This window comes from Eulemur rufifrons, chromosome 2 (genome assembly GCF_041146395.1).
Source record: "Eulemur rufifrons isolate Redbay chromosome 2, OSU_ERuf_1, whole genome shotgun sequence".
Classification (NCBI taxonomy): Eukaryota; Metazoa; Chordata; class Mammalia; order Primates; family Lemuridae; genus Eulemur; species Eulemur rufifrons.
Window position 1 is genome coordinate 83,615,783 of NC_090984.1, and position 19,953 is coordinate 83,635,735.

The window sequence follows — 19,953 nt, forward strand, 5'->3', positions numbered from 1 at the left end:
GCTTCCAACAACTCCGGGGACCTGTACTCCAAAATTCTCTCATTAAATCTAGAGTTTAAAATGATCCAGGAGGACTGTGTATGCTCTGAGACTGACAGTTTCCATGATTTAAAATCCATGGTCTCTGTGGTGTTTCTACTGTACTGATATGGAACATCCACTACACATTAGGAGGGGGTGGGCTGCAGAATAATGCCACTTCTGTGAGAACACGACTGTTTCCTGTCATTCAACAAATACTTTCTGAGCACCTGCTATGTGTCAGGCACTTGCATTTGTTGGCTTTAAAAAAACAAAAATGATAAGCATGCATTTCTGTAATAAAAAAGATAAAAAAGCAATACTATACAATAAAATCTGTGGTCTTTCACACATATATTTTACAAGTATTATTATTCTGTCATCGGCAAAACTTCCACTAGAAAATTGTTGAGTTTGTATTCAAAGTGAAAAAGATGTACGTAGAGGGTACTCCTAAAAACTGCTCCAGAATTTAATTCAAGAAATCCTTCAAATAGTCTGATTCACCCAGAAACACAATGCAGGATTCTTTACTAGTTGATTAAGCAAGTGTCTAGAAAATAACTGATTAATCCATCTGTCACCTAGGATTTTCCTCATTTGTCCTTGTTTTCAATTCCATTCTTTGATCACATAAACTAAGCTGTTCTTGTTCCCCAACAGCAACCTTTTGAGTTGTAACTGAAAACTTTTCTGGGTACATACAAAAAGCATTTGGAAGACCAAGAGCATTTTTGTTTGTGTTCTAAGGAAAAAATGAAATCACTTTTACAGTGAAAGCTCTTCAAAACTAAATGTCAGCTTTGTATCCTGTACTTCTTTTATTTGAAGATCAACTTTATCAAGACTTTATGTGAAATGAGAATCTCATCATAATCTGAGAACACTCTCTAAAGCCTTACTCAGGTACCTGAAATTTAGGAAAGATGAATTAATCTGGTGGTCATCAGACTTCAGTATCTCTAAGAATGTGGATTTGTAGATGCCACCCTAAAGCTATTTTACTAGATGGTGTATCAATAATGAAGCAGATAATTTTTAGAATAAGCCCCATTATAATTTAGAAGCAAGTGATGTACAAGTACCACATATGGCAAAACAGTAGTTTAATCTAAGGAAAATGTTAGCTACCTACTTCTTAAGGATTATCATTCTAAAAGCATATTTATGTTTAGTTTCACTAGTCTCTTAAAATTTCATCACCCAAAAGGGTATCAGTTCTGCCATAGCCTATATAGTGTGTCTTATCCCCAGCTGTTTATGAAATTATGCGGGTGAGCTCTGGATCAGATCTGATTTTTAATACATATTTTCTTTCCTAGGGAAAACTGCATAGCTTTAAGCTAATATACATTTGGGGGTGAGAGGATAATTTTTTCCCACAAAACACATAAAACTAACTATTAAGTATACCACTAAACTCTTATATAAGATAAACAATTAAACTAAATTCATGTATTTGTTTCGCTTTCCTAAGTGTCTATTCACTTTCCACATGGCAAAAAATAAATACTGTCTATCAAATGCTACTGGAATTACTATGCCATTTAACTATTTAAGAACAACCTCCTACCTTTCCCCCCAACAAGTCCCATTTACCAAATCTTTCAATACCTGCAAGGCTGCAAACATCATCATTTCTTCTTCTGTGCATTCAATTTCTTCTAGGAGAATAGCCCATTTGGCCTGCTCATAAAGCTGATTAATTCTGATTGCATCATACTGCAGCAAAAGAAACAGTTATTTTGTAATATATCACCTTTAACAGTGAAAAACTTGAAACTCTAAATATTCATTTTTTCCCCAGGATTTTTATTTACTATCAAATACGGAAATATAAGAAAGATACCTATAGGAGTAGGTAGATCTATACATATGCCCTCATCTAATTTTCCAGTGAAAATGACATTAAAATATGACAGAAGATAACTGATTTTTCAATAATAAAAACAGATTCTGTATATTATTTTCCAGGGAAATAATCACTAGATATTATAGCTTTCAATAGAAGAAATCTCATTTGATGATATTAAAGGTAGAACTACTTGATTACTTTTCAGTATTGTTACTGCAACTTGCCATACTAAAGTGTAATCAGAAAACTAATTATTTGGGAGAACATCTCTGTGGAGATGCATAAAGTGGCAGGTCCTTAGAAAGAGTAGTTATTTTACGTATCCAAAGTAGACGGTACATAAATACTTGTGGAAAATAGATTTACTTACATGTTATTGAAATATCCATTTAATTATATTAATAAAAATCAATAGGAATGCATTAATAATACTACAGGTTAAGTATCCCTTATCTGAAATGCTTTGGACTTTCTGTTTTGGATTTAGAATATTTACAGGTTTTGGAATACTTGTAATATACTAGTTGAGCATCCTTAATCCAAAAATCCGAAATGAGCATTTCCTTTGAGCATCATGTTGGCACTCAAAAGTTTCTGATTTTGGAGCATTTTGTATTTTCAGATTGGGGATGGTCAATCTGTACCTTAGAATGTTAACAAAATACATCTCTCCCCTCCCCTCACAAATGTAACTATTCCCAAAATAGCTTTAGTTTTACTAAAAGATATGATGTGGCCTGAAAATGAATTAAAATTATTTTTTAAAGTTCTATTATGTACATTTTACTGTTGTATAAAGATTATTTACGCACATAAGATGATAAATATATACATTAAAATCTAGACATGAAAAGGATGACAGTATAGCCAAGAGAGGTTTTCCCAGGATGACAGAGAAGAAAAAGATCCAAACCTCTGTGCCAACTGTTTGCTGGGGGGAAAACATCCAAATCTTTATAGCAAAGTTAAATCTTACCAGAAAAGCAAAGTACCACAGTAGCACAGATGATACCAATCAGAGTAAAAACAGATGTTTGTCTGTTACACAGGTAAAAAGGTAGACTTAAAAAAAAGTTTTTTTGAAGCAAGATCTTTTGACTCATAGTTATCAAAAAGTAACTGAAAAGGTAATCTTGCTAAAACTTTTCTTTTACTTAAAATATAGTTGAAGAGAGATGTTAAATTAAGAAAAACCTTTACCAAATTCTCCAGTATCAAACTAGTACCTTCAAAATACAAATCAACCAAAAATGTAATTATCTTGACAAAAAAGAAGGTGGTTTAGTTATGCTTTCAACCTACTAAAACAATAGGCTTATTTAAAATTCAGATGCCTTTGCCTAAAGCTTTGGGTTTTAATTTAAATTTTTTTTTTTTTTTTTTTTTTAGAGATAGGGTCTTGCTCCACTGCCCAGGCTATAGTGCAGTGGTATGACCATACCTCACTATACCCTCAAACTCCTGGGCTCAAGCCATCCTCCCACATCAGCCACCTGAGTTGCTAGGATTATAGGTATGTGCCACCAAGCCCAGCTAATGTTTTAAAAAAAATTTTTTTTGTAGAGACAGGGTCTTACTATGTTGCCGAGGCTGGTCTCAAAGTCCTGGTCTCAAGTGATCCTCTCCCACCTCAGCTTCCCAAAGTGCTGGGATTGCAGGCAGGAGGCACTACACCTAGCCTGGGTTTTTAATATTATTCAAGACTTGCCATATACAAACAATTCCTTACCCCACCAACTTCCAAAAACTAACATCCAAATGAACAGAAAACAAACAAAAAGGAAAAAAAAAAAAAGAGATCCCTTTAAACCCTCGGTACCTTTGGATTCAAATCAAAAAAGCTGTAATACTTGAATCGGAGCAGCAAGGCCTCATTTTCCTTCACATCTTGTTCCATGAGAGATCTTGAAGAATCAAGCCACCTGAACAAATTAACAAGAACAGTGGAACAAAGCAAGACAGAATTAATAAAATAAGTCTACCTCTAGTTAGATAAAGAAATTCAGTTGCTTCTCTATCTTAAAACCTACCCTTGGTTGATTTTTGCTTTATCAAGAAGAGCTTGAGGCTTGAACATTTTTGCCAAGATTTCTGGTGATGTGATAGGTTGACTGACAGCAAGTATACCAGGGTTGCCTTCTGACAAAGCACTATCACCAAACCAGGCAGAAGTTGGTGACAAGGGGCTTCCATCATGAGCATCATAAGTGGGGGTCATTGTTTTACTATAAAGTCCTGGGCTTGAATATATACTTCCTAATAAGTAACACGAAAAATAAGTAGTCAGTATGAAGTACAGAATCTTAGTTTTCAGTAATAACACATACTATGATATAAAGCACATTGTAAAACACAAGTTTCATCCTGAAAGGAAAGCTTAGTATATTATTTTACCTGTTTTGAAAACATGTGAAATTAACTTCATTTGCATAAGATTAAAACATAATAACAGAGCTTTAAAAGTATAATTAAATTGGCAGAAATTCTGGGGAAAAATGAGTTCAAGAGAATTAGGAAATAAGGATATAGCTGAAGCAGACAAACACTTTTGTGTGTAAATTGTGGCAAGGCTCACCTTTCAGAGGGCCAATGTAAAGAACATCAGTGCCTATAGAAAAGGAAAGAAAGGAATTCAGAAGGTAAAGGAAAGGCAACAATAAGAGGACAGAAACAAGGATGAAAAGGAAATCGGAAAAAGAAAAAACAGATTTTTTTTCCTAATTTTGAATGATAAACTGAAGTACGTATTTCAAGTAGATTTCAGAGTAAAGAACCTTGGAAACTACAACCTAAGAAAAACAAATTTCTTGTCCAATTCAAAAGCACGAAGCTGCACTTTAGTTAAGCATATAGTGACAAACATGTCTAGAATGTTTACCACCATTTGAAATTCATACTCTGTTTTAAGATAACTCAATGTAATTGAGTAAATTCACATAAATTAAGAGAATAACTTTATGTTAATGTTTTCTCAGTGAATAGCTAAACTGGTTTCAACAGACTTACAAATAAAGTATTAATGTAAAAAGGTGGATAAAAGTTTGCCCTAGAAAGAGGCTAACAAAGATGCATTTTATCGGGCTGGGCACGGTGGCTCATGCCTGTAATCCTAGCACTCTGGGAGGCTGAGGCGGGTGGATCGCTCGAGGTCAGGAGTTCGAGATCAGCCTGTGCAAGAGTGAGACCCCCGTCTCTACTAAAAATAGAAAGAAATTATCTGGCCAACTAAAAAGATATATAGAAAAAATTAGCCGGGCATGGTGGCACATGCCTGTAGTCCCAGCTACTTGAGAGGGTGAAGCAGTAGGATTGCTTAAGCCCAGGAGTTTGAGGTTGCTGTGAGCTAGGTTGACACCATGGCACTCACTCTAGTCCGACTCTAGCCCAGGCAACAGAGCAAGACTCTGTCTCAAAAAAAAAAGATACATTTTATAATTAAACCCCTGAAAACAGGGATATTGTCTTATCTTCCAATTCTTCAGTAAGATAGGGCTAGGCATTCGGTAGAGGCTACATAATAAAAATGTTAAATGAGTCATCTAATGACACAGTTTCCTTCATTTAAACTACAAAAATTAGGCCAGGCACAGTGGCTCACCCCTGTAATTCTAGCACTTTGGGAGGCCAAGGCAAGAGGACTGCTTGAAGCCAGGGGTTCGAGACCAGCCTGAGCAAGAGCGAGATCCCGTCCCTACAAAAAAATAAAAAAAATCAGCCAAGCGTAGTGGCACATGCCTGTAGTCCAAGCTACTTGGGAGGCTGAGGCAGGAGGATTGCTTGAGCCCAGGAATTTGAGGTTGCAGTGGGCTATGATGATGCCACTGCACTCTAGCTCAGGTGACAGAGCAAGATGCTGTCTCAAAAACAAAAACAAAAAACAAAAAAAAATACAAAAAAAAATAAAAACCCCAAAATAATAAATAAATAAAACAAAGTACAAAAATTAAGGAGATTAGATTTAAGACATTTTAAAAAGTTTAGAATGACATTAAGTAAAAGCAGCTTGCCTCTCACCCCCACCAAGTCTTAACTCAGGTAAATGACACTCTGTCCTATAGTCATAACTTTTAAAATGTGTAATGAGTATAACATTGTTAATGGATGATGGAAAGAAAATGGCTTTTCTATTCCCCAACTTAGGAATATGCTTAGGAATCCCTCTCTTTTCCTCTCTTAAACTTTTTACTCCCATGCAATGATAGAAACAATTACCTGTCAAAAAGTGGTAATGCTAGAGATTTTTACAGGTGTCATGACCTAGTCTAGGAAGAGAAGGCAAAATAAAAAAATTTTTTTTTTTTTACTGAAAACATGTGATCTCTTGCTAGCCACAGTATATCTGATTTGATGTTCCTGATATGTGTTCTTCCAATGTTAGTACTAAAAAACTAGCAAAGTTGTAAACTCTCCTTTTATCAATGTTTAAAGAAGAACATTGAGAGGATGGGCGCGGTGGCTCACGCCTGTCATCCTAGCACTTTGGGAGGCCGAGGCGGGTGGATTGTTTAAGCTCAGGAGTTTGAGACCAGCCTGAGCAAGAGCGAGACCCTGTCTCTACTAAAAAAATAGAAAGAAATTAGCTGGACAACTAAAAACATATAGAAAAAATTAGCCGGGTATGGTGGTGCTTGCCTGCAGTCCCAGCTACTCAGGAGGCTGAGGCAGGAGGATTGCTTGAGTCTAGGAGTTTGAGGTTGCTGTGAGCTAGGCTGACACCATGGCACTCTAGCCCGGGCAAGAGAGCGAAAGTCTGTCTCAAAAAAGAAAAAGAAAAAAGAAAAAAAAAAAAAAAAGAACAACATTGAGATAGTCTTGAGGCTTTGTTTAAAAGCGGAAACCTTAAACTAGGTGGGTATTTTTCAAACTTAAAATTGTGTGACACTTTTGTGAAAGGGTTAATTGGGTACCCCACACTAATTAAAAGGGCTGAAAACATTACTCCTGGTCATCTGGGCAAAGAATAATTCTGCTATAGAGAGTATACATGTAAATAAGATATGAAAAATCATCAACTTCTAGGTAAAATCTTACTGTTTATTTCAAAGATTAAATAAATTTTTTACTTAAGAATGTTGGAATACTGAAAGTTTGTTCCTAGTATGAATCTATAATTACTATTCAAAATTGAGTGAAGTCAGAACTGACAATTTTCTTCATGAAGCTTCTAATACAGAAATATGTTCCCCCTAAATCATACATTTTAATAGAATCAGTCACCTACCCAATCTCTTTCTTCCCTTTCAACTGAAGTTTGTATATCCTTCACTTCATACTTTGTCACTTCACTGTTCCTATTTGTTCTATGGACACGACATGGTAGTAACTCATTTAGTGTTCCCAACAACTCCATTATTCTCATTTTAGAGGAGGACTCTGAGGCAAAACAAGGTTAAATAACTTGTCCAAGGGTCAAGAACCAGTAAGTTGCAGAGCCAAGCTATAAATCAGCCAGTCTAGCTGCAGCTGTGTGCACTGCCTCCATGTATTGTAACTTACCTAAGCCATTCCCAAGTGATTTGTCTAGAATTTTGTTACTAATGTCACTATTGCAAACAATATTTCAATAAATATTTTTGTGCTTATTTCCCAATTCTAGCAGCATTGCTGGGTCAGAGGGTATGGGCATTTTAAATTCCTCAGTCTCAGGTCAGAGGCAATCCCAACTAGCTCGTTTTCCTGATTATCTGACTTAAAACATATCTGAAGCAGAAAACCAATAAAGAGTAAGGTGAAGTAGCAGATTTAGTCAGCTGAATAACATGGAAAGAAAACTTAAAAACTCTGAGGAGAAATGAAGAGTTCAAAAAGCACTATAGTCTAAGGCCACCTACTATAGATATTAAAAATTCCATGTAAATGAATAGCTCCAGAGTATTGCTGTATTTTAACACAGTAAAATCTGCCTCATAACCCTCATAACTCAGTTATCACAAATTCTTATATATTTTTTTAAAAAACATGAAGTATTTAATACATTTTAAAGTTTTCCATCAAAATACCTATCTCATACCATACTTTTTAAAAAGGATTTTTATGTTATTTTTATAGTATTTGTGGAGAAAATTTTCTTTAGCTAGAGTAAAAACCTAGAACTATAAAAGTAAATGACTAACAGGTATTTGACCACATAAAAATGGAAAACTTAATATAGTTTAAAAAGGCCACAAACAAAATGCCAGTACATAGGGGAAACTGTCTAACATATTAAAAAGATTAGCATCACTTAAAAACAAAAATATAAAAGAAAACAAAGCCTATTATTTGAAAATTAACAGAGTAAGAATGGCTAATAAATATGTAAAATATTATTCAGCCATACTAATGTTTTCTAGAGATGGGGCCTCACTATGTTGCCTAGGCTGGAGTGCAACAGCTTTTCACAAACACGATCACAGCACGTTGCAACCTTGAACTCCTGGGCTCCAGTGATGCCCCTGCCTCAGCCTCTTGAGTAGCTGGGACTACAGATGCGTGTCATTGCATCTGGCCTCTGGAGTATATTTGATGGAAAAGTTAGATACCACCTAGGCAGACGATTAGGTAAATACAGATTTTCTACATGGAAAACTTAGAAGTCATTTATAAGATCTAGGGAGACCTCTCTGTTCTGACACAGAAAGATCATTAAAACATATGGTTCAGTGAAAAAAATCAAATTACAGAATATACAGTATATATTAGGATCTCATTTATGTTATTTAAAACAACTAGACATGCAAGTATATACTCACACACGTATATAAACACATAGAAAGGGTATTATCAAGTTAGACTCCAAACTGTTACAACATAGTTATACACAGTAATCGAGAAATGGCTACCCTCTTGAGGAGTAGCCAGGGAGTAAGTTTAGGAGAAATTTTCACCTTTAGCTTAGTACATTTTATAAGTATTAACTGAGTTTATGAGAATTAGACTGTATTAGTGACTTTTGTAATTAAAAATATATATGAAGTCCACTAGTATTATAATTGAGTGAGAAAACACAATGTATATATAACACAGTCCCAATTTTGGGGGGAAAAAACCAAAATAAAAAATACGTAATTCTGTAATATTTAAGCATGCATTACTTTTGTACTTTAAGAATAGTTTTTTAAAAAATGTTTTGATGCTTAAAATGGTTAGGTTCTAGTTAGGAAAAATGACATCCTGCATAAATGACTTTCCTAACAGTGCCAAGCAAGTGAAGTATTCATCACTTTCTGTATTATTTTAGAACTCAGATTTTTCCTTTGTCTAGCTGCCTTTAAGATTTTTTAGAGAAGTTTCTACTGAGATAATTTTCTGTCTACACAATAAATCCCGACATTAGTTAAATTTCTTTGTTAAGTCTGCAACTATACTATAAAATTTATTCTTACCTTGAAAAAAGTTTTCTCCAGACCTAGGATCAGTCTGGAATAGCCCTATTGACTCCTTCCTCACAGGTAATTAGAGATTAGATATTTACCCAGTTACAGCCAGGAATAGCAAAGCATTCAAGAGCATGCCACCGGGACACAGGCATGTAACGCAAGGTATTTAAGAACTCGGATACTTTATCATAATTCTATGTAACAACTGGACTAAGTATGAGAATCATTAATGTTCCCTGTGATTTTTAGGCAACAAAACTGCCTCAGCTTCCCAAATTCTAATTCTCTAAGACTTACAACAACATGCAGCATTATAAGGTTCTAATTTCAATATGAAACTATTTTGATTGCCACTACATGTGCACAGTACAATGTAAAGATTTCTCAGAGAATTTAAATTAACCATTTTTTTCTTTTTTCTTTAAGGTAAACAAGGCTACAAAAATTAAGTAAAAGCTAGGTTGTAGCATCTCTGACCACTGACACATGTGCTAAAATTAAGGGTCTGTGTGTACTCACTGAGAGCACAAGAGGGAAGGAGGAGGGTGCGAGTGCAGCAGGATGATCAAAGCTCCAGCTCTGGAGCAGGACGGACCTGGGCTCAAAGCTCAGCGCTGCCATTTGTTTGGTGTTTGCTCCTAGGCAAGTGATTCAGCCACTCCGAGTTTCTCTTCCCGTGCTACCTATTTTTCAGAATTGTTCAATTATAATAAATATATTTAATTGTGAAGATTAAATATATTACATGTAGTGTTTTGGACAAAAAGTTGCTCAATAAATGTGGTTGTCAGTAATAGCAACCTTTTAATAAAAACATTGGTTTTCCTTTCTGAAAAGAATCCCTTGCGAAGAAATAGTCCACATACGTCCCTTGGGGCACACAAAACTGTCCAAAGTGCAAGCCTCTAAGAGAGAAGAAGTGAGGAATGATACACAGACCAGAAATAAACAGCAGCTGCAGCCTGGGTGAAAAGGGAACTGGTGTAGTAAGAACAGGGAGCCCAAGATGGGGAAGGGCAAGAACTGGTAAGGATGCCGTCCTTGGGTACAAGCTAGCCAAAAATTGAGCAGTATAAGAACAGCCCGGCTGGGCACTGTGACTCACACCTGTAATCTCAGCACTCTGGGAGGCTGAGGCAGGAGGATCACTTGAGCTCAGGAGTTTGAGACCAGCCTGAGCAAGAGACCCCATATGTACTAAAAATAGAAAAAATTAGCTGGGCATGGTGGCATGTGCCTATAGCCCCAGCTACTCGGGAGGCTGAGGCAGGAGCATCACTTGAGCCAGAAGTTTGAGGTTGCTGTAAGCCTGGCTGATACCACGGCACTCTAGTCTGGGCAACAGAGACTTTGTCTCAAAAAAAAAAAAACCTAACAAAAAAACAAACAAACAAAAAAAACCCAAAAACCCAAAAAAACCCAATGATGGAATCACAAAGGAGCAAGTTAGTACAGTCATTTGTCAATTAATAACAGGGATGACAGGGATACATTCTGAGATATGTGTCATGAGGCGATTGTCATTGTGCAAACATCATAGAGTGTACTCACACAATCCCGGATGGCATAGCCGACTACATACCTAGGCTATATGGTATAGCCTACTGCTCCTAGGCTACCAATCTGTACAGCACATTACTATACTGAAGAGCATAGGCAATTGAAACACAATGGTAAGCGTTTGTGTATCTGGATATAAACAGAAAAAGTAAAAATATGGCACTATCATCTTATGGGACCAGTCATATATGTGGTCTGTTGTTGGCCAAAACATCATTATGCAGTACATGACTGTATATATTTCTCATTATGTCACAATATCACATGGACATAATCTTTTATTCTCCCTTACCTCCTCAATCTGTGGGCTCCTTCTAGCAGCCCTTTCCCTCCCACATTCCCTCCTCCACAATTATTGACTGAAAGTAAATTTCATGCTCTTTCTAAAGTAATGATTTGTTTTGTAACATGTCCAGAAACCAATGGCTCTACAGTGCACTAGTCTACTCTGTAGCCAGGTATTAAACACCCTCCCCATGGGATCCTGAAGTACCCTGGAAGTCTCTCCCACATAAACTGGCTCATATGATTTATTCATGTCTTGTACTTTTTTTTGGCCAGGACGTTCTTTGTCAATATCATTCTTTCTGCTTGGATTGCCTTATCTTTCCATCAAAATTCTAGCCACTGGAATTTAAAAGCTTAATTCACAAACTTAATTTCCCAACCCATAAAATTGAATACACTTTATTTGGAATTATTTTGTGCTTTGAATTCTTAAAACATTGTTTTCTATAATAGTAATTTAGTTTATATATTACCTCCTTGAATATAGTAACTGTATTTTTCAACTAACCTATAAACTCAGAGCAAGGATTGTCTTATTTCTTTGTATGTCTCAAATGCAATTAGTACATAGTTACAGAAAAGTTACAAGGTCCATGACTTTAGACTTTACTAGCATTACTGTGCCGTAATTTCTTCACCCTTAAAATGTAATAACAGAATCTACTTCAAAGGGTTGTAGTGAGAATTAAATGGGTTTCCATGGGTAAAGTACATACCCATGAAACAGTTGTGGGCTCTAAACAGTAAGTGCTCTGTATTTGCTTTATACATCATTATTTCAGAATTTTAAAAATCAGAATGAACTAAATTAGTAGTATTAGTTTAGATATTTGCTGATGGGACCCGTCCTAATAGATTTATAAATGTGTAGCCAATGGAAATGTGGGAAACTGTAAGTTCAGTCCATGCATATGCCTAGGACTGAAGAACTATAGAACCTCATTCATTAGTCATCTAGCCTCCCAGCAGACATTACCTACGTGCCTGCTCAATGCCATATGCTGAGTTAGGTTCTGGCAACAAAAAGGTGAGACAGTCCCTTCATGCAGGGAGCTCACAATTACTAGGGGAGAACAAGCAGTGTAACACCAGACACAGAAAAGTTTGTCGACTTATGATAGAAGATGCCTAATTCAGGTTGGGGAAGTGACGAAAGGGAATTTGAGGAAGTTTCTCAAAGGGGCAAAACCTTAAAGTAAAAAAGGTAGACAGGCAAGGGAACCAGCATACGCAAAACAGAGGGTTTCTTTTTTAAAGTATTAATAATTTAATTAAGGTTTTAAGTAATAACACATTAACCAAATAGTGATGTTTTTCAAAACCTAAATACTAAAAAATTTCCAACTTCTGCTTGAGTCCGATTATGGTACTATCCCTTTTTGACTCTCTGAGCAAGAGAACCAGGCTTCCTCTTTAGTGATTCGACTATTAACAGCTGACACGATGATACGCACATGATAGAAACTAATGACACGGATGCTGATTTCATGATTGAGGGAAAACATGCTGAAGGAGAGGTGGTTTTTTTTTTTTTTTAAACCTTGCCCACTCTCCTGACCTACATAATCCATTTATCCACTGTCAGAAAAACACAGGCACACAGTCCACAGTTCCCACTTTGAGCTCCTTGCTTAGTCAAAGTCTTACCTGATCCAGGCGTGATAAGAGGCCCCTCTAATTCAAGTGCCTCATCTTCAGACTGGTCATCTAGCTTTTTCTTTTTTTTCTTTGTTGGATCTCTGGGCTTTTTTAAGAGAGAAAGTTCTTCAGGGTGTCTGATATCTGTTAAGATAAGAAAATGGATTATTTTACTAGAATAAATGAAAATTTAAAAACTTTACACTTAGTAAATTTGTTAATTGTTTTAAGATAAGAATTTGTAATTGCCTTCTGTGTATGCATATGTTTGAGTTTTGCCAGACATTGATGCCATGCAAAAAACTGATATATGACACTGTAAAAAAAAAAAAAAGAAAAATCTACCAAAAGCACTCTTAAATTGTTAACAACTATCTAATGAAAGTAATGACCACAAGGTGGAGAAAGAACAATCTACTGGGGTACATAAAGAAAATATTAGAACTCTAATTTATTTATTTGTTTTTTACCTAAAACTGGAAGAAAGATATTAAGCTTTATAGTACATGGCATCCTTCACTCATTCTCTATGTTATACAATACGCATGATACATGAAGTAAATGTAATGATACTTTCACATCATTTCCAAATTTCAAATTTTAATTGATTCAAACTTTTCTGCCTAAGGTTCATGTGGGATGATGGATTGAACCCAGGAGTTCGAGGCTGCTGTGAGCTCTGATCATGCCACTGCACTCTGGCCTGGGCGACAGACCAAGAACCTGTCTAACAAACGAAAACAAAAACAAATTTCTCTGCCTTGTATTGAATGGCTACAAGTTTCTGTATCTACCTATTTTCATTTGAGGAGTGTGATAAGAAGCAAATGGTTAAATGACAATAACAAAAGGAATTAAAGATGACCACAATAAATAGATATATATTACATTATATGCAGTACCCACCATGTTCTCAAATTGCAATACTCAGTATTGCTAAGAAGTCAATTCTCCCCAAATTGAGCTAAAGACTTAATGGGATCTCAGTCAAAATTCCAACTTGATTTTCTATAGAAATTGACAAGCAGATTGTAAGATTTATATGGAAATAAGAACAATCCTAGAATAGTCAAAGTAATTTTTAAGAAGAACAAATTTGGAGGACTTACACTGACTGATTTCAAGACTCATAAAGCTACAGCAATCAAGACAGTGCAGTTAGTGGCTAAATGATAAGATACATAGATGAATGAAAGAGAAGAGAGGGCCCAAACCTAGACATAGGTGGCCAATAATTTTTTAATAATTTATTTTCAACAGTGAACAGACAGATTCATATTTTTTAAAAAAGAACATTAACCTTTAAATAATTCAATATGCAAAAATTAATTCTAAATAGATCATGGATCTAAATGTAACAGCCAAAATAATAAACTAGAAGAAAACATAAGATAGACACTAGATAGGACACACAAAAAAAGGGAACCACAAAAAATTGCCCTTTATTTAAAAAAATAAATAAACCAACCTGCTCTTTGAAAGACACTGTTGAGAAAACAAAAAATGTAAGCATATACTGGCACAAAATGTTTGCAACACATGCATGTATATCTGACAAAAGGCTTGTATTCAGAATGTATAAAAACTCATACAACTCAATAATAAGACCAATGGGCTGAAGATTGGGATAAGCACTTCATCAAAGAAAAATGGCCAAGCAGCACATGAAAAGATACTTGACATTACTGGTCATCAGGGAAATACAAATTAAAACCACAATGAGATAGCTTTATATCCCCATCAGAGACGTCAGCATTAAAAAGCCTGATGATGCCCAGTGTCAGTGAGGATGTGGAAGAGGAACTGGAATTCTCATACCCAGCTGATAGAATGTAAAAAGAGTTTTTTTTTAAACAGTTCAGCAGTATCATATGAAGTTAAACACAACTACCACACAACTTAAGAAAGGCCTCCAGGGAAGGCAGAATTAGAAAGATATCTCCTTAAGATTCCTACCCATGGTTACGCAATCAAACACTAATCTAGGTACTGCTGGGAAGTCTTTGCAAATGGAATTAAGGTTACTAATCAACTGGTTTTAGGGAGGTTATCCTGGGTTATCTGGATGGACCCAATGTAATCACATCAGGCCTTACCAACAAAAGAGGGAGGCAGAGGAGAGAGGAGACACCAGAGGTCAGATAAACTTACAAAGAATATGACTTGCTGTTACTGTCTTTCAAGATGGAAGAAGGGAGACACAAGGAATGTGGAAGGTCTCTGGAAGCTGAGAATGACCCCTGGCAAACAAGCCGGGGGGTACATTAGTCCTACAACTACATGGAACGAAATTCTACCATGCAAAATTCATTCCCAGAGACTTCAGGAAGGAACGTAGCCATGCTGACACATTAACTTCAGTCTTTTAAGACTCTATACAGAGGACGCAGGTGAGCTATGCAGTGGCCACACAGGAGAGCATGCAGACTCTTGACATACAGAAACTAGGAAATAAATCTGTGTTGTTTTAGGCAACTAAATTTACGGTAATTTGTTATGGCAACAATGTAACACCACCAGAGCTTCTAACATGAAGGACACCAAACAAAAAGGAAAAAAAAAAAAACAAACAACAACTTAAGGAATATAATGCATAGTACAGAGGACAAAACATCATTAATTAAAATGCTGACAAAGGTAAGACAGTAATATCTATAAGAGATGAACAGGATACTATAAAGAACAATCAGAGATGAGGAGATCTTGGATATTAACAATGGTAGAGAAAAGGTCCTTTCCATTTGTTTTCACTATTCTGTTGAAGTATAACTTAAATACAGTCCACAAATCTTTTTTTTTTTTTTTTTTTTTTGAAACAGAGTCTCACTTTGTTGCCCAGGCTAGAGTGAGTGCCGTGGCGTCAGCCTAGCTCACAGCATCCTCAAACTCCCGAGCTCAAGGGATCCTCCTGTCTCAGCCTCCCGAGTAGTTGGGACTACAGGCATGCACCACCATGCCCGGCTAATTTTTTCTATATATATTTTTTAGCTGTCCATATAATTTCTTTCTATTTTTTTTTTTAGTAGAGATGGGGTCTCGCTCTTGCTCAGGCTGGTCTCGAACTCCTGAGCTCAAACGATCTGCCCACCTCGGCCTCCCAGAGTGCCAGGATTACAGGCGTGAGCCACCGCGCCTGGCCACAAATCTTAAATGTCTTCATGAATACCTGTGAAACAAACATCCAAATTTTATATTTATAAAAATATAAAACACTGAACATTAAAATTTGAGAGCCACAATTTAAAAACTCCAACAGAAGAGCTATACAACAAAGTCAGGTAAGAGGATCAATCCAAAAACAATGTCTGACTAATAGTAACAGAGAGAACAGAGAAAACAAAGGGGAGGAAATTATCAAAGCAACAATACGAAAAAATTCCACATAAATTACAAGAACTATCCACTGGTCAGAAGTCTCCACAGTGAATGAAAATAAAACCTCAACTAGGGCACACTACTACAAAATTTCAAAATGGCAGGAAAAAGAAAAGATCCTAAGTATCCAGAGAGAAAAAGTCCACAAAGGAAGGGCAAAAATAAAAATTAAGAACAATATCAGGACTATAAATAACAACACTTGAAGCTAAAGACATTAACTCCCAATTTTGAGGGAAAAATGATTTTTGATCCAACAATTATATCAAAGGGCAGATTAAACATTTTCAAATAAAACATCTCAAAAATTTACATCCCATTCACCTTTTTCTTACTACATTGATGGAGAATATATTCCACCAAAATAAGGGAGCAAATCAAACTCAGGAAAACTCAAGGATCAGATGCAATAGAAGACAAGACAGTATTCTTGGACAACGGTGAAGGTATGTCCTGGGGCTATGACTATGTGCCTTGGCCTAGAAAATATCCACTCCAGACAGGAGGAGGATGGAGGGGCTTCAGAGAGTGTCTGGGAAGAAAAAACAGAAAGAAGTAGGGAAGAGACTGATTATAATCTGATAATGTATTTGATTATGTTGAAAATTATAGGGAATAGAAAGTAGAAGAATCAGTAACAAGTACATGCTGCAAATGAAGCAAATGGTAAACAAAAGCCCTATGATACAGGAAAGATAAAAATATACATTTTGGCTCAACAAGTAAAACTGTAATGGTAAACAATGACAGTGATTTAGCCAAAAGTTATAAAGAGGAGGAAAAGAAAACGTTGAGCAAAAAGATGTCAACTTATATCTAAAATTGATAAATCAAATAATAATATAAGCATATATTTAGATTTATGAAAATAAATGTCAGAAACACTAAAAGAGTAGAAAGTGGAAGGGAATATAATTATGGGCTGGTGAGAAATAGGGCACAGAAACGTGGTTTTGTGTTATAAGACTTTTTTACTTTAATTGTGCATCTATTGCTTTCATTAAAAAATTATTTCAAAAATCTTTCTGCTTACTGTGTAAAGAATACATTGCAAAGAACAAGAATGGATAAAGGAGACTACTTAGGAAGCTGCTGGAACAATCTAGGGGAGAGGTGGTGGTGTGGACTATCAAAGCAGCGGAGGTAGTGGGGATGGAGAGATGTGAAAAGATTCAAGATACATCTTGGAGGCAAAATTAACGTTTCTAGGTAACAAATGAGACATGTAGGTGAGGAAGACAGTGGTGCTAAGGATGATTCCTACGTTTCTGGTATGTGTATCTGGGATGGTGGAGCCTTTTACTGATATGGAGACTCATGTGCGGGGAGGGAGGAGGGAAGAAGGGAGGAGGGAAGGAGGGAAGGAGGGAAGGAGGGAAGGAGGGAAGGGGAGAGGAGGGAGAACAGATTTGGAAAGGAAGACTACAAGCTCAATTTTGAACATGTTCAATTTGAAATTTCAGATCAAGAAATGGTTTTGTTATTATAAGTAATGCTTCAATGAGCAAAGGATGGCTTTCTAACAAAGGTACAAGGCTAGAAGAAAATCTCGGATAAATTGAGAATGGAGGGTCTCAACTAAGATGAAGTACACAAGGACTTGATTTACTCTCCTGCTTCATTTAAACAATAAGAAATAAAGGAAAAGAAAGTTTTTCAGACATTGGGCAACAAGACGCACAGAAGAAGCACCACAAACAGGATGAGCCCTCTGCGTGCACTAGCTTACTTCCTAGAGGCATGGGGGGGGGACGGGGGGGAGGGGGGAGCCAGGTCTTGTTGAGCTGAGTGAGAGATGCGAGATGGCTTTCAGGGAAGCCAAGATGGCTGGAATGTGTGGGTCAGAGATCAGGAAAGAAGGGAAAGCCAGAGAGAGAGCTCTGGAGGTCTGCAGAGGTGTTCCCTGGAGGCTGGCTGAATCCTTATCTGTGCAACCCTGGGATTGCGGGGGGTGGGGTGGGGATGGCTGAAACAGTTAACGTTCCCACCAGGGAGAGCACATACACAGGGTATTGAGGAAAATCCCTAGAAGACTATCAATTCAGTAGTGAGGCTAAATTAGCCCTAAGGCTAACAGTGTCTCTGGATCTACCCTAATAAAGCTTGAAAGCAAGAATCAAAGGTATCCAATTGATTCCAAGCAATTAGAGTGGTGAGCAGAAAAAAGGGCAACACTACTGTTCCCACAAAGACCTGTAAGTGAATGGTCACAGATGCTTTATTTGTAACAGCCCAAAACTGGGAAAAAAACCAAATTTCCTTCAACTGGTGAATGGATAAACAAATTATAGTATATCCATACAACAGACTACTAGTAATAAGAAGTGATAAACATGATAACATGGATGAAGGTCAGAAGTATTATGCTAAGTGGAAGAAGTCTTACAGAAAAGACCACATACTATATGATTCCATTTATGACATTTCCGAAAAGGCAAAACAACAGTGATAGAATGCAGAGCAGTGGTTGCTAAGGGTCAAAAGGGCAAAAAGGACTGTCAGCAGAGGGACACGAGGGAACTTTTTAGGGTGATAGAACTGTCCTGTATCACTCTGGTGGTACATTTGTCAAAACACACTGAATTTTACCCATTAAGATTATTTTACCTTAAATTATACCTTAATAAAACTGACTAATACGTAAAATTAAAAGCCACAACTTATGTAAGCCCTTAGGTACTCTTCTTAATCAAAATTTCATTTTTTATTTTTTTAAACTTTGAGTCTTTTGCTCAGTTTACTGACTACATGCTTAAGAAAGGGGCATGTGGCAGACCCGTTGATGGGCTAACTCACCAGCCATTTCTCAACCCTCTTGCTTGCCTCTAGTATAAGGAAACTGGAAAAGTCAAATATTCATGTTTTCCCAATCTCTCTTGCAGCTAAGGGTAGCCATATGATCCAATAAGATGTGAGGGGAGCTTGTGGGATGTTTCTGCTTCACTAATTGGACACAGGTATGAGAAGAGAGCCCAGCAGATACTCTACCTCCTGGACGTAGCTACAGGTTGAGCATCCCTAATCTGAAAATCCAAAATGTTCCAATTAGTATTTCCACTGAGCACTATGTTAGAGCTCAAAGAATTTCAGATTCTGGAGCATTTAGAATTTTGGATTAGTGATATTTAACCTGTGTATACCTGGAACTCTAGAAGGTATTTAACAAACACAAGGCCCACCCAATATGTTGAGGGTGGGGAACTGAGGGATGGAAAGAGCCTGTCCTTGGAGACACAACAAATAACCCAGTTTCAGCAACCACTTTTGGTTTTCTCATATAACTTGTTACGTGGAAAAAGTAGGCCCTAATTTAAATTTGGATGTCTGTTACTTCTACCAAAAACACTCTTAACTGATAATAGACAAAATATATGGAGATAAATAGTTTGGGAATAAAGTAATATAAAGCAGAATTTTCAGAAATAAGGAAAGTATAATCTCTCCCTGAAGGTACAAACAGAGAAAGAAGACACAAAAAACTAGTTTAAATGATTCTTCATTTCCTTTTCATCTTTATTTTAAAAACAATCAATCTTTATTGTTATCACAAAAACAAACTTTTTGTATTAGAGTTCTTATATATAGCTTAATTTACCTAAGTCAAATTACTTTTATAGTTAAAAAAAAAATTTTAAATACAATAGAACTTCACTCAATCTGAATTCTGTTCACTAGTACTGTGTGCTTCTCTATCCCTACCAAGTACAGATTCTTCTTCACAAGGGTAGAAGAAAAAAAATGGCAATGAATTAGCATATGTCTAATGCAGAAAGACCCGAATTACATGTCCTGTTGATAATACAGAAGGCTAACAAGCTCTGAACACAGAATGTATTCTTTTATAATAGCTCTCTATTA

General features: G+C 36.3%; 1 protein-coding gene across 2 annotated transcripts in view; it reads right to left on the reverse strand.

The window, feature by feature from the left end:
* FERMT2 (FERM domain containing kindlin 2) overlaps positions 1 to 19,953 on the reverse strand; it is a 78,437-nt gene that overhangs the window by 19,408 nt on the left and 39,076 nt on the right. For both annotated transcript variants that reach the window (XM_069464925.1, XM_069464926.1), the window contains exons 4-7: positions 12,730 to 12,864; positions 3,907 to 4,132; positions 3,696 to 3,798; positions 1,636 to 1,743 (exon numbers count right to left, since the gene is read on the reverse strand). In XM_069464925.1, coding sequence (XP_069321026.1) covers positions 1,636 to 1,743; positions 3,696 to 3,798; positions 3,907 to 4,132; positions 12,730 to 12,864 — 572 coding nt within the window. The remainder of the gene's footprint in view (positions 1 to 1,635; positions 1,744 to 3,695; positions 3,799 to 3,906; positions 4,133 to 12,729; positions 12,865 to 19,953) is intronic.